Consider the following 12,062-nt stretch of genomic DNA (forward strand, 5'->3'; position numbering starts at 1 on the left):
TGTGTGTGTGTGTGTGTGTGTGATGAAATAGAAAGGACACCAGAGAACCTTCATTTTAAAGCAATGAAGAGATGTAGAGACATAGGATAATATGAAAAGTTCATAACAGATGCTTGTTGTGATGCTGGAGAACAAGATTCAAGTTTCAATTGAATTCTCATCGTACAGTATAAGATTGTATAACAACTTTAGTGATAAACTCCCAGTATGCTCACAAAATATAACAAAAAATACATACAATAAAAAAAACACTGCTAATGACCTGATAAAATCCCTGTCGAGCATCTTTGAAACAGCAGTAACAAACACACTGGTGAATTCTCTGGGCAGAAAATGTGGTCGACACTTTAACATTAAAAAAGTCAACAGCACTGTCCAACACTATTCTCCTTGACTGCATTTGGACTATTCCCCAAAACTGTTCGGCATTAATAAAATTATGCAAATGAGTCTGTCTGATTTCTAAAAATGGAGTATAAAAAAATTATAAAGTTAAAAAATAAATAAATAAAAAATCAACAACTTTGAAGTATGTGAGTGAACTTAGATAAATAAATCATTAAAACAAACACTCAGAATTAAGATTCTTCATCAGTGTGGCCTCAGAGGAGACGTGATAGACTTACAGAGACAGGCTGATAAAAGACATCCAGCACACTGTGGGCAAATATTTCAGTCTGCAATGGGAAAAAAAAGCTAGCTGACAAGTCTCTCCTGAAAAATGCATAAAAAAAACCCCATACTGAACACATTCCAGATATCCTTTTTAATTTACTATTATTCATTATTTACACTGCATTTTCAGAAACACTACTGACAGATACTGCCTTTTATTTGCTGTCTTCTTGCCACAAACAACTACTAATTCATAAAATCTGATCCTACTGAATTCTTTAACTGCTCTCAGCTGCTCGTCTTCTGTAGCTCAGGAACATATAGACTGACAAAACCCCTCAAATTCTGCACCACACTTCACAAACTTGTATTACTCAGGTCTTACTTGCTGCAGTAACGGTATCATATAGCATGACATGGAAAATGCTCTTTTTTTGATGAAGTTGGCAGGAAGTGTACACAGCACACTTCTGTAGCTAATGTAATGTACTGTTAATGTTATTTCAGTATTTCACACACACATTTCTTTTAATAGCTGAAGTGCCCTTGCTGGCTCATATTTAAGTGTTACAAGCTTAGATTTAATGTAGAACAATGATTATGGTTTTTAAAAAAAAAAAACGACTGTGTGATTAATGGACTATACTGTCTGTGCTATTTGCCTGGGAAATGAGTAACAGCTCAGACACCAGCTCTTAGCTTTTGTGTAATATGCCAAACCAACATGGCTTGAATCTACATGTTTTTTTTTAGCATTTTAACATGGTTGATAATTGATTCTATTTTTCAGCTTAAGTAAAAAAATATAATACTTGTTTACATCTGACAAGAAAAATGACTTAAGACACAAACTGTTCCAAGGGTTTTATATTGTCATCATGTAGAAAACAAGCTATTACCATAGGCAATGCATTTGCATAAAAATCAATTAAACTGCAAAGTGAGTCAAACTGAATGTGTTTGAGTGGCATATTAATTGCTGGAATGTCTTTACTGCTGAGAGAGGTGCTGCTTTTCTGAGACCTACGGTGACAATACCTACAGTAACACTAATAGTTGTTGGCAATTATTAGTAGCACAGGTGAAAGCCTGAATATTCTCGATAATAAAATTGCACTTTGCTACTTGATCTTCACTGACACAACCTATACTGCACCTCACCTCCTATTTTTTAAATGATTAAGTTTATGTAAAGTCACTGGACAACCTACAGTATATAAACATGTCTGTGTTCTCCTTTTTTCTCCTCTTCTGCTCTTCGCTGTAGTTTTTGTTGCTGTTCACCTTTTTCCTTTTTGCTCTACATAAATACATTAAAACTGTACTTGACTGTCTGATCCCTGCATTTGGGTTCATCACCTCGCACTCTTAAAGTAATGACAGCCTCATAATTATCATAATGTTACTAATCAGAGCCAGATGACTGCTCAGACTTCAAAACATTATTTGAGCAGAGGCATATAGTGCTGCTGATTCAATTCAAATGTAGTTTTCTGTTATGTCTTACTGAGAGGACGTGGGAGGGGATTTGTTACTGCATATTGAAGGTAACACAGGCAGAACACTACTTTTTGTTGTTAGTGCAACTTGAGAAGAGTTTTCCAGGTGAAGGTCGTGAGGATACCATGGGGTTTAACTGTGTCTTGTAAAAAATATGTTTATTATTAGCACTTCATTACCTTTAGGAAAATTTACAGTTTGCAAGATTGAGCATTCGCTAATTAGCAGCTTCTCGTTGCGGCTGTTATCAGTATGATCGGGTTGTTTAGCCTACCGGCTACCAAACAAGCAAGGCTACAGAAATCATTCACGTGTTTGATTTGGGAAACATAACACATTTTATCCTGGGGTAAAAACTGCTCTGAAAATTAGTGAAGAATTTCTTCACTTTTTTACCCAATGTCTGCCAGTCCACAGAGACCATCCCCAACCTCCTCACAACTCTGAAGAGGTGTGTCAACAAAGACACTATTCACAATCCTCAACACTGTCACTGCAGAGCTGTTCAGCTACCTCAGTGACCTTCACCAGCGACAAGGCAATATCCCCAGTCAGGGTCAACAGTTCCCCTGCTGAGGGACCTTCCTTTCCTGAGTCATCTGACATTTTGCCAAAAGCTTAAGTCCTTCAGACCTTGTGACACCCACCTGCTGATTACGGAGTCCCTTGAGCTGACCAGGCTAGAAACACTTGACTAACCCATTCCTGCAATGTAGAAAAACTTCTTCTGAAGGTGGGAGTTGAAGTCATGTAAAGTTAAATATGTTTTTATAGACTACAATCACAAATCTTCCTCTAAGGGCCTTACAGTCTGTATATATATTACACTGTTAGACTACTGACATATCCCCTGGGCCACCACATACCCCTGGCTGGGAATGCCTGCTCTTCCAGATACTCCCAGTTCACCCTCACTGCATGTCTGGCTTTACTGGGCCAGCCTCCCCCCATCACATGACCAAACAGGTTCAGCCAAGCGTCCAAGGCATTTAAATACAGATTGGATCATAAAGCTTTAAAGTCGATCCCTGATCTTTGGCCTGAGGCACACCTAGCCTGGTGGAGCCTGAGGACTCCCTAACAGTACAAGCCTGGCCACCAGATTCACAAGTATTTGGCTTGAGAGACCAAAACAACACATCCCCAGGGTCACAGCTTCAATGCGCTCTACCAAAATAAAGATGTTGATGTATATATAAGCAACTTTATGTATATATAAGCAGCACAATAAGGCAAAATGAATGTAATGTCGACTGAAAAAGAGCTCAACAAGATCCCACTAGTATAAACTGAACATTATGAAATGGTTAAAACAACTGAACTCTTCAATCCTTTTATGAAAGGATTATTTTACTTTTCGGAATCTAGAAAGTAACAGGCACACAACGTACAAAGAATCTGGCTTACTCCACCGATCCACAGTGTGCCCTTTAGTTATTTTCCTTTGTCTAAATTGTAAAGAAAAAAAAAACTGGTGTTGCTGTTCTGCACTGACCTTTGTACTGAGCTGGAGAGAAGAAGCACTCTGTGGCGGAGTTGGATAGATGGGCCACAACAGTCTCCAGAAGGTCACCCAGCACTGAGGAGAAAAAAAAACAGGCACATCTAAAATTTATGCAAGAACAGCTACAATAAATCTTGTGTTCGAGGCAAATCCAGTTTACTGATTCAAATACGTCAGCTGCTTTACTTTACAAATAATTTCCCTCTACAGCTCTGACACAGAAGATCATGGTTCAGCTGCAAAAACACATGTACAGTAATATCACTATGCTTTGCAAATATGCATCCACTCAATTTATGGCTTCACTGCCCCTATTTGTCCCTGAGTAAACCCTTTTAGTGTCGTGTCACACTGCTATGCAAAAAACCACCCACAGTCACTGTAGATCTAATTGCGGAAACAGAAGGGAACCCTGAGTGATGGGGCTACTTGTGAAGGTAATTCAGATAATACAGTACCAGTCCCTCACAACACAGTGGCCTAGGAGCAGAGCTGGGATTGTACAGCATCTGTTTTCATTTCTTTCTTAATTTCTTACACCAAGCTCTGTCATATACGGTTTTACATTTAAATGTATTCATCTGATATCTAATTTTTCACCAACAGACTGTACCTCACTGCACCAAATGTAAATAAATATGAATGAGAACTGAGTGACACTTAAAATGTAAGATGTTTTCTACATTGCGCTTCTTGAATATTTATTTTTTTCCTGCAGTAAATCCTGCCTTCATGAAGGTTTTAATGTTCATAGTTTTTTAAAGCTGTTTCAGAGAGGTGTTGATTCAATTTCATAGTTATTTTGGAGGCTGCAGTTTGCAGTGCTGTTAAATTGCACTGTGATGGGAAATATTATAAAGTCTACCTTCACTGATAGACAGTAAATATCCAAGTACCAGCTCACCACCCAGCTCTCTCATGTACTAAAATGCTAATGTGCAGAGTCACAGCACCGCTTCTGGTCCACTTGAAGCTCTACACTGCCTCAATTTAACATATTTAAAATTGTATTTAGATGTAATTATATATTCTGGTATTCAGTCACCATTGATAGCCGCTTCCTAATCAGATCCAGTTACAGCTGATTACATGGATTACATTAAAGAAAAGCAGATATCGTATGATGGCATTCAAGGGTTTCTATCACTTCAACGTAAAAACGTACATATAAAGAGTTAAGTGAAACAGGATGTTAGTGAAGTCATGTTCAGGCAACTGCTTAACAGGCAACAAAGGGATGAATCCCTCCCTTACAATCATTCCACAAGCTGCCAGTTTAAAAAACATGAGTGCTGATCATAACTGAAAGCAGGATTCAGAGCCAAACTCTGAATGCCTCTCATTGACATGCGGTACAGGGAGACCAATTAAGCAATCAATAGGCTGACAAGATAGTGAGGGTATTGAACATGCAAACAGTTCTAATCATGAGTGTTTTGATGAAGAGATACCATGGTTAATCATTTTTCGTCTTGCAGCTGAATAGAACAGACACAAGTGCTAATCACAGCATCTTCGTACGCAGCGCCAGACGTAAGTAAACGTTCAATGAGTTGCCTCGGAAGTAGGTTAATTTAGTGCTGAGCCTATAAATGCAACAATTTCCGTCACAGAATGTTTCTTAGTAGAAACATTAGAATGCCAGGTTTTGCGTGATTAATGATGTGCCAAATAAAATAGCACTTCTACGGCAGAGGGAAGCTCAACAGATAAATCTCGATCACAGTCTTTAAATGAGCACTGAGGAGCAGAGAGATGGTGCGTTTACAGGCTGAGTTCAACAGTGGACTGATGAAAGGAAGCAATCACTGTACAGTACATGCATTAATGACAAGATTGTCAACCCTCCGTCATTTCAGTGCATTTTTGTCCTTTAATCACAGCTATTTACTCCTACATAGCAAAAGTGGGCGTCAGTACCATTTCATTGTGGCTGTCAATGGCAGTGATGATGAGCTGTTAAAAGATTCATGCACGTTAGATTGATGTAATCTCTGTGAGGAGGTGTGGATGGTGCACCTGCAGCACGACTGAAGACATCACCAGGCAATGTAGTGAAATGCAGAATAAACGGTGCAGTGTAGGTGAATTATTTTTTTGTTCTTATTATTCCTATATTTATATTATTAAAACATTTAACGTGTAGCTCCACAGGAAAATAATAAGTGACACACTCAGCTGACTCATTTGCGTTTGTGCGTGCAGTATGAACATGTACAGGTACACACATTCCTGCTGCATATTCCTTACAACAAATACTAATTGTGTGTGGAAAATGGCAGTTTCCATGGCACACATATGACTTGTATATTTGGTCCTTGGTAAAACAGGTCTGGATATAACTGAGTGAAGGACAGTTCAACTTTTTTATCTCAAAGACCCATATGTTGTTTTTCCTCTGGGATCAGAATAGCACACTTATACATGTAAGCTTATGTTATTGTATAAGGTATTTTACCCTGCATCCTCACAGCTGATTATTATATTCAGCTGCCATTATAACCACTTGACTTGATGCTGTCAGGTCAACTTATCCTACTGTTTCTGAGGCTGCCTCTCATCATCTTTTATGATGATAACAAAGAGCCCATTTACAGTCACCTCATGAGCCTCGGCGAATCAGACAGTTATCCAATCTCAAAAAAAAGTCTAAATGCAGCCAAGAGGCATTTGAGGCAGAAAAAAAAACAGATTGCACAAACCATCTTGGAAGGTGGTTGAAAGGGTGTAAATACATCCATCTCACCAAGATGCATACACAATCTTTACTCCTCCAAAGTCTAACTACAGCAGTAAGCTGACTGTGAAAGCAGCATCTACACTACAGGGTCTGATAATGGCAGTTAAATTTACACTGGAATTATACTGAAATTGGACGTCATGTTCCCTGTTGCTTGAGGCGGAGAGAAAAATGGCTCCAGCAAATTCACAGAAGAGTCACAGAGTTACACAGAAAGTGAACAGAACTGCAGCTGTTTATCTAACTTCTGAAAAGTTTGGCCTTTGATTGATTTGTGGTCCAGAGAGTATGGATGTTTTTTAAAGTCTTTATTTATCTCCGTTTTTCACTTAAACCTTTATTCTTTTTTAATGTTTAGAAGTGAATTCTTCCTGTGCCTTAGTTATCGCTCATTTGCCTCCACAATTGAAACTTCTAGCCAAGAGACACATTGTACTTGTACAATGATGCACGTGAGAAATTAAGATTGATTTAAGACATAATATAATATATAACATAATATACATGTTATATTATCACCATGCTATGCATGAAAATCTTGGCTTCAAGGCAAATCCACAGTTACCCAGTGAACCGGCAGCTTACCCTTTCCAGTTAGGACACTGGGTTTGGAGGTCATGACTTTGCAGTACTGCTGACGGCAGATCTTCATCCAGCTCCCTTCGCTCTTTGTGTCTTTAGATGATGCCAGAAATGCACTGATCTCAGAATCTGTACAAGGAGAAAAAACACTTGGTGAAAAATCCCAACAACAAACCAGTGAATACGGACAACCTGAGCAGCTTTCCTCTTACCCTGTGAGTTATGGAGGATCTGCGGTGGGTCCAAGGTGTAGCAGTGAGGTAGAGGATAGCTTGAAAACATGGGCCAGGGGTAAGGATGTTCACCCTGGAGTGAGCAGATAAAGAAACTCAGTTAACTATTTGACCACCTCATTACACCTCAGTGTAATTATGATAAATAATATTTCAGTTCTGGATTTAAACCATATTCATCACATGCTTCAAATGTCACATGAATCAGACTACCAGTCCTTTTCAAACCTACATGATTGCATTGCATTTTGTATTATTTTCTTGGCTTCATTTCTGCACTGCGCTGACCAGATAGTTGTTACGCCTGTGTGCTGGGTTATTGATGGGTCATTATGTGGGATTGTTACCATTTGTTTGTAATTGAATATACTAAAAATCTGTGGTGACAGCATTTTACATTTGAAACAGTGACTTGTAAACAAATTCATTACCAAGTAATTGTTTAGTGTCGAGCTGGTAGCAGTTCATCACAATATGTGTTTGTCCATATTTCTATGCTATCAATTCTTTCCTCCTTTCCATTCTTTTCTTCCTTTCTTCGTTCATTTATTCCTTTCTTTGTAATCCACTGCCATTTAGCGTTGCATTCATTACGCCTGTCATAACTTATTTTTGAAGAACCATAACTTTCGAGTCATGACTCAGCATGTGACTTGCCAAAATAATGTGCTCTAAATGGTAATGGGGTTTAGAAAGCAGGGCTCTTTATCCAATTGTCTGTGCCTTTCACTCGTGATAATCCCTGCTGGTATTTGAGTCTGCCACTCAGGTGATGTGCTTCCCTGATGACATGAGGAAAAGATGAATGGGGTATGTTGGGTGGGGTGTACAGCTTAGAGTCTTACTGTTGTAGGAAATGATTCTGTGCATGCATTTGCAATCAAAATGTTCTCTGTGGTGGTATCATTGCTCATCCCTCTCCACAGTTCCTACACTGTTCTTGGAAGCCTGATAACAGGACACACAGGCATTTTCATTTGTCACCAAGAATGGATTCATTTTCCATTTGTTTTGTAAACAAAACCAGTACTTATTTAACAGCTTTTTGCTTCTTGTGTTCTCTAAAAGTAACGGAAGAGATGAACAGAAGACACCTGTGAAGCATGAAGGAAACACTCACTAAACTAATTTACACTCTCCCCTTTGGAAACCTTTTTCATATGCTTTCCTTGACCTCAACGAAAATCAGTTCCTGTTTTGCACTCAGTGTAAACAACACCTAAATAATTGATATCTATCCCAAAACATGCTGAGTAAATAAGGCTGCAGGCTTCAAACTGAAGCCCAGTTGGTAATCAGCAGGACTGCTTTAATCTGTAATAAAATCACCAGTAGTGAAAAGTCAAAATAGAAATGGATGGATGGATGGGTTCGTTTGAGGTTTGGCTCTCAAGCACAGTGAAGACTAAGCTTGTGTTAATTAAGAAAAGTGAAAGGAAAGATTTAAAAGAAACACTACATACAGTGGGAATGGTAAATTTTCTCTTTTTTCACAAAGGTTATTCCACTCAGAGCAAAGAAAATCAACCGGGCACAGTGAAACAGTGTGATAAAAAGCATGAATGCAGATGCAGGTTTGAATATGAAACTGTTCAGAAATACCAGCGGTTGTAAGGAGTCCCGGTATTTGTCTTCCACAAAGGATAGTTGTTAGGATTCTTTGCTGCCTGAAATGTTGACCAAATATCTGTCCAATACAGCTTCAGAGAAATGCAGCTGTTTGAGTGGTTGTATAGCATTTAGCTGGTTTATAAAAATTGTCTGTTTACAGCTGACAATAAAGGGGAAAAAGCATCCTGTCCACCCCCTAACCACTTGCTGCCACTTTTAAAAAATATATTTGCTGACATAAAAGATGCCATTTTCCTTCATGCTCCTGTAAAAGAAACACACATAAGTGGCCAACAATGGTCACACGTATGCTGAGAGTAGTCAATTTACTCAACCTGTGGAGAGGAACCACCACAATTCAAAAAACCACGTTAGAACGGAAAATAAAAGCTGACCTCTTGCAGGGCTCGAGGAGGAAGCCTTCTCTCAGATGGACCTCCCACCAGACTCACACGCACTAGCACATGATTCCTCTCCACTGACAGACTGTCTATGATGAACTCCCTGAGAAGGCAGAGGGGATTTGACAAAGATGGAAGTGAGACAGGTGAAAAGGAACAAAAGTTATAATGGACTCATGCCCTCCTGTAATAAATGTAACGTGTACTGAGCTGTGTAATATCAACAACAAAGACATCTGGGAAAAAAGGTTTAAAAAACAAAGCACATTAGGCCTCATGTGCATATGTAGAATAAGATATTTATAAAAAATTTTCTTGGTCCCATAATATTTTTGGTAGACAAGGTGATGCTAATTAATATGGAAACCAAATCACTAACACTTCAGAACTTCCTCAATTCAGTGTAGCTCAGGCGAGTTTCTTTGAAAAGTCATAAAAGTTTGCATAGGGTTTGAAGTATCTGAATGACTGCGACTTTATCATTGCTGCAAGGTAAGTTAGAAAAGACAGAGAGACGGTTTCCATGTTGAATTTCAGATAAGATCAGAGAATATTCCAATTATGAAGGCACTTCGGGGTCGAAGGGTGTCAGCCTTGGTGGATAGTTCTTATTACTGAGGCAATTTGGACTTGAAATTGGTAATAAAAAGGGACTATATTCTTGTACCGTGCTCTTTCCAAGAGTCTGTTTGCCACAAAATGTAATTTGCATACATTTCAGGGAAAAAAAAGCAACATCACATGTGGCTCAAACAACTGAAGTAAAATAAAATGCGCAGATTGCCCTTACAAAGCAATTTTGGCAAATTTGGGTGTCACTGATATTAAAAAGGTCAGGGCAAAGAAGAAATAAAGACAGAGGCAAAGAATGAAAAAAAGTAGGGTAAATCAAGAGCAAGACAGCAAAAAGTTTAGAGGACATTGAACAGGAGAGAAAAGAGGAGGAAGAAGTGAGGAGGGTAAAAGGAAAGAAGATATGATGGTAATGGGAGCATGAGGGGAAGAGACAGCAGGAAAGGGAGATGGGAGGATAAATTAACAAGTCATCATTCTCCAAAATTGAGCCAGCACTCAGACATGCAATGCGTGTTGACATTTCAGGGCCATTTCCATTCATAACCAACAGCCATGGCTCTGCCACCTATTACAAAAGGGAGAGGGGCTCTTGAACACCCACTTTCAGAAATGGCCTTTTAACTTTCTTTCTCCTGTATTTCATTTTATTTGAGACAAGGCAAACAAACAAACAATTTCCCATCCTGAGAAATGATTAAATTTGAAAGAGTTCTGTCATACCAGAGGAGCAAAAAGCATGAATGAGAACATGAGAATGACTGTGTGAAAGCATGCATCCACATGCCGGATGTGGAAGCTACTGAAACATCTAAATGTTTGACATAACTTCCTTCAGTTCAACTTGCTCTAGCTGGAGTAAATTGAACTTTCTATAGGAATCATGCATAGACTAAAATGTTGAGAAAAGCCATAGGGTAATGTTAAGGTATAGGAAGAATTTTAAAGGAATAGTTCAGCATTTTGAGAAATATTTTTAGTTCCTTTCTTTCCTAAGGTTAGAAAATAAGATGAATAAACCTTTTGTGTCTGTGTGTCAGGAACATAGTTGGATTCATGTAGCCTGGCTATTTGTAGAAGCCTCCACTAAGTACGCAGAAGGACAAACTTGCTTTCAGTCTTCATGCTAACATAAGCTAAGCTAACCTGCTCTTTGCCTCAGCTCCATACTTAATGCACAGAGATGAGACTGATATTGATCTTCTTGAGTCACTTACAGAAAGTGCATAGAGTGTATTTCCCAAAATGTTGAACTATGTATAAGTGAGAAGAGACTATTTTATAACAGTCAAAGAAACCTTTAGATGCAAAGCCTTTCTGTGTTATATTTCATTATTTTATTCTAGTCTGCAAATCCCATGAAAAGACCAAAACCAACAAATTATTAGTTCATCTCTTATTCCCTTCCAAATTTAGTTACAACCACCACAGCGCTTCAGTTAAATGATGTGCTTGCATACACTTGGCTCAGATGTCAAGGACTGTGAAAAAGACAATAATGAAACGGCATCATCTTACTAATATTAAATATTTCTGAACATATTCAGGATTTATAGCAGAACTAAAGTCACTTTAATACAAACTACTATTTTGTTTTTGCAAGTTATAAAGGGCTATCATGCTAATCTGTACAAATAAATGTCAATGGTAAGATTTCTACATAATAACTAATAGCTAACAACTCCCAAACAACACATTTTAAAGTATGCATTTATTAGTTCATACCCCTCACTAGTGTCTGGCTCAGCGACGTTCTCCCTCTGACTTTGCAGCAGCATGGAGCAGATGTTGTACTGGCTCTCCAACAGCAGAAATGAGTCCAGATTACAGCAGAGCACACTGAGCAGTCTGCAGCAACACAAACACAAACACATTAAAATACAGAGAGGACTGACACTGTGAGATACTGAAGCAAAACAGCAGCACGGAGCAGTTAGGGCTGTAATCTGGAATATATGTACAGCAGGTTAGAACCAAGAAGACAGACCCCATTTGGACTTTGGTAGTCTATTCCCTCTGTTCTTGTATGTCTGGATCAGTCAACACAATTTTTCTCCAGCAGCTTGCCGTAGCCAATCGTGAGCTTTGTTAAGTGGGAGCCCCTGGGAAAAGCTTCATGGTTCATATTCAGTTGCTGGTAATGACACCAGGCACAAGCAGGCTGTTAGGCTCCAGTGGCATTTTTGAGACGCTAAAGTGGCAGAGAAAACTAAGAGCCTGAGAAAGCTCTTTGTTTTATATGGTCCAACACCTGTGGAGAGGAGAAGCTTCATAAAATGCATCAATGACTTTTTAAATTGAGC

General features: G+C 38.7%; 1 protein-coding gene across 4 annotated transcripts in view; it reads right to left on the bottom strand.

Annotated features, from left to right (window-relative positions):
- Positions 1-12,062, bottom strand: part of tbc1d32 (TBC1 domain family, member 32) — a 53,083-nt gene that overhangs the window by 18,545 nt on the left and 22,476 nt on the right. For all 4 annotated transcript variants that reach the window (XM_041064535.1, XM_041064536.1, XM_041064540.1 and 1 more), the window contains 5 exons: positions 11,485-11,607; positions 9,181-9,289; positions 7,154-7,247; positions 6,945-7,070; positions 3,611-3,694 (listed from right to left, as the gene is read on the bottom strand). In XM_041064535.1, coding sequence (XP_040920469.1) covers positions 3,611-3,694; positions 6,945-7,070; positions 7,154-7,247; positions 9,181-9,289; positions 11,485-11,607 — 536 coding nt within the window. The remainder of the gene's footprint in view (positions 1-3,610; positions 3,695-6,944; positions 7,071-7,153; positions 7,248-9,180; positions 9,290-11,484; positions 11,608-12,062) is intronic.

This window comes from Toxotes jaculatrix, chromosome 19 (assembly GCF_017976425.1).
Source record: "Toxotes jaculatrix isolate fToxJac2 chromosome 19, fToxJac2.pri, whole genome shotgun sequence".
NCBI lineage: Eukaryota > Metazoa > Chordata > Actinopteri > Toxotidae > Toxotes > Toxotes jaculatrix.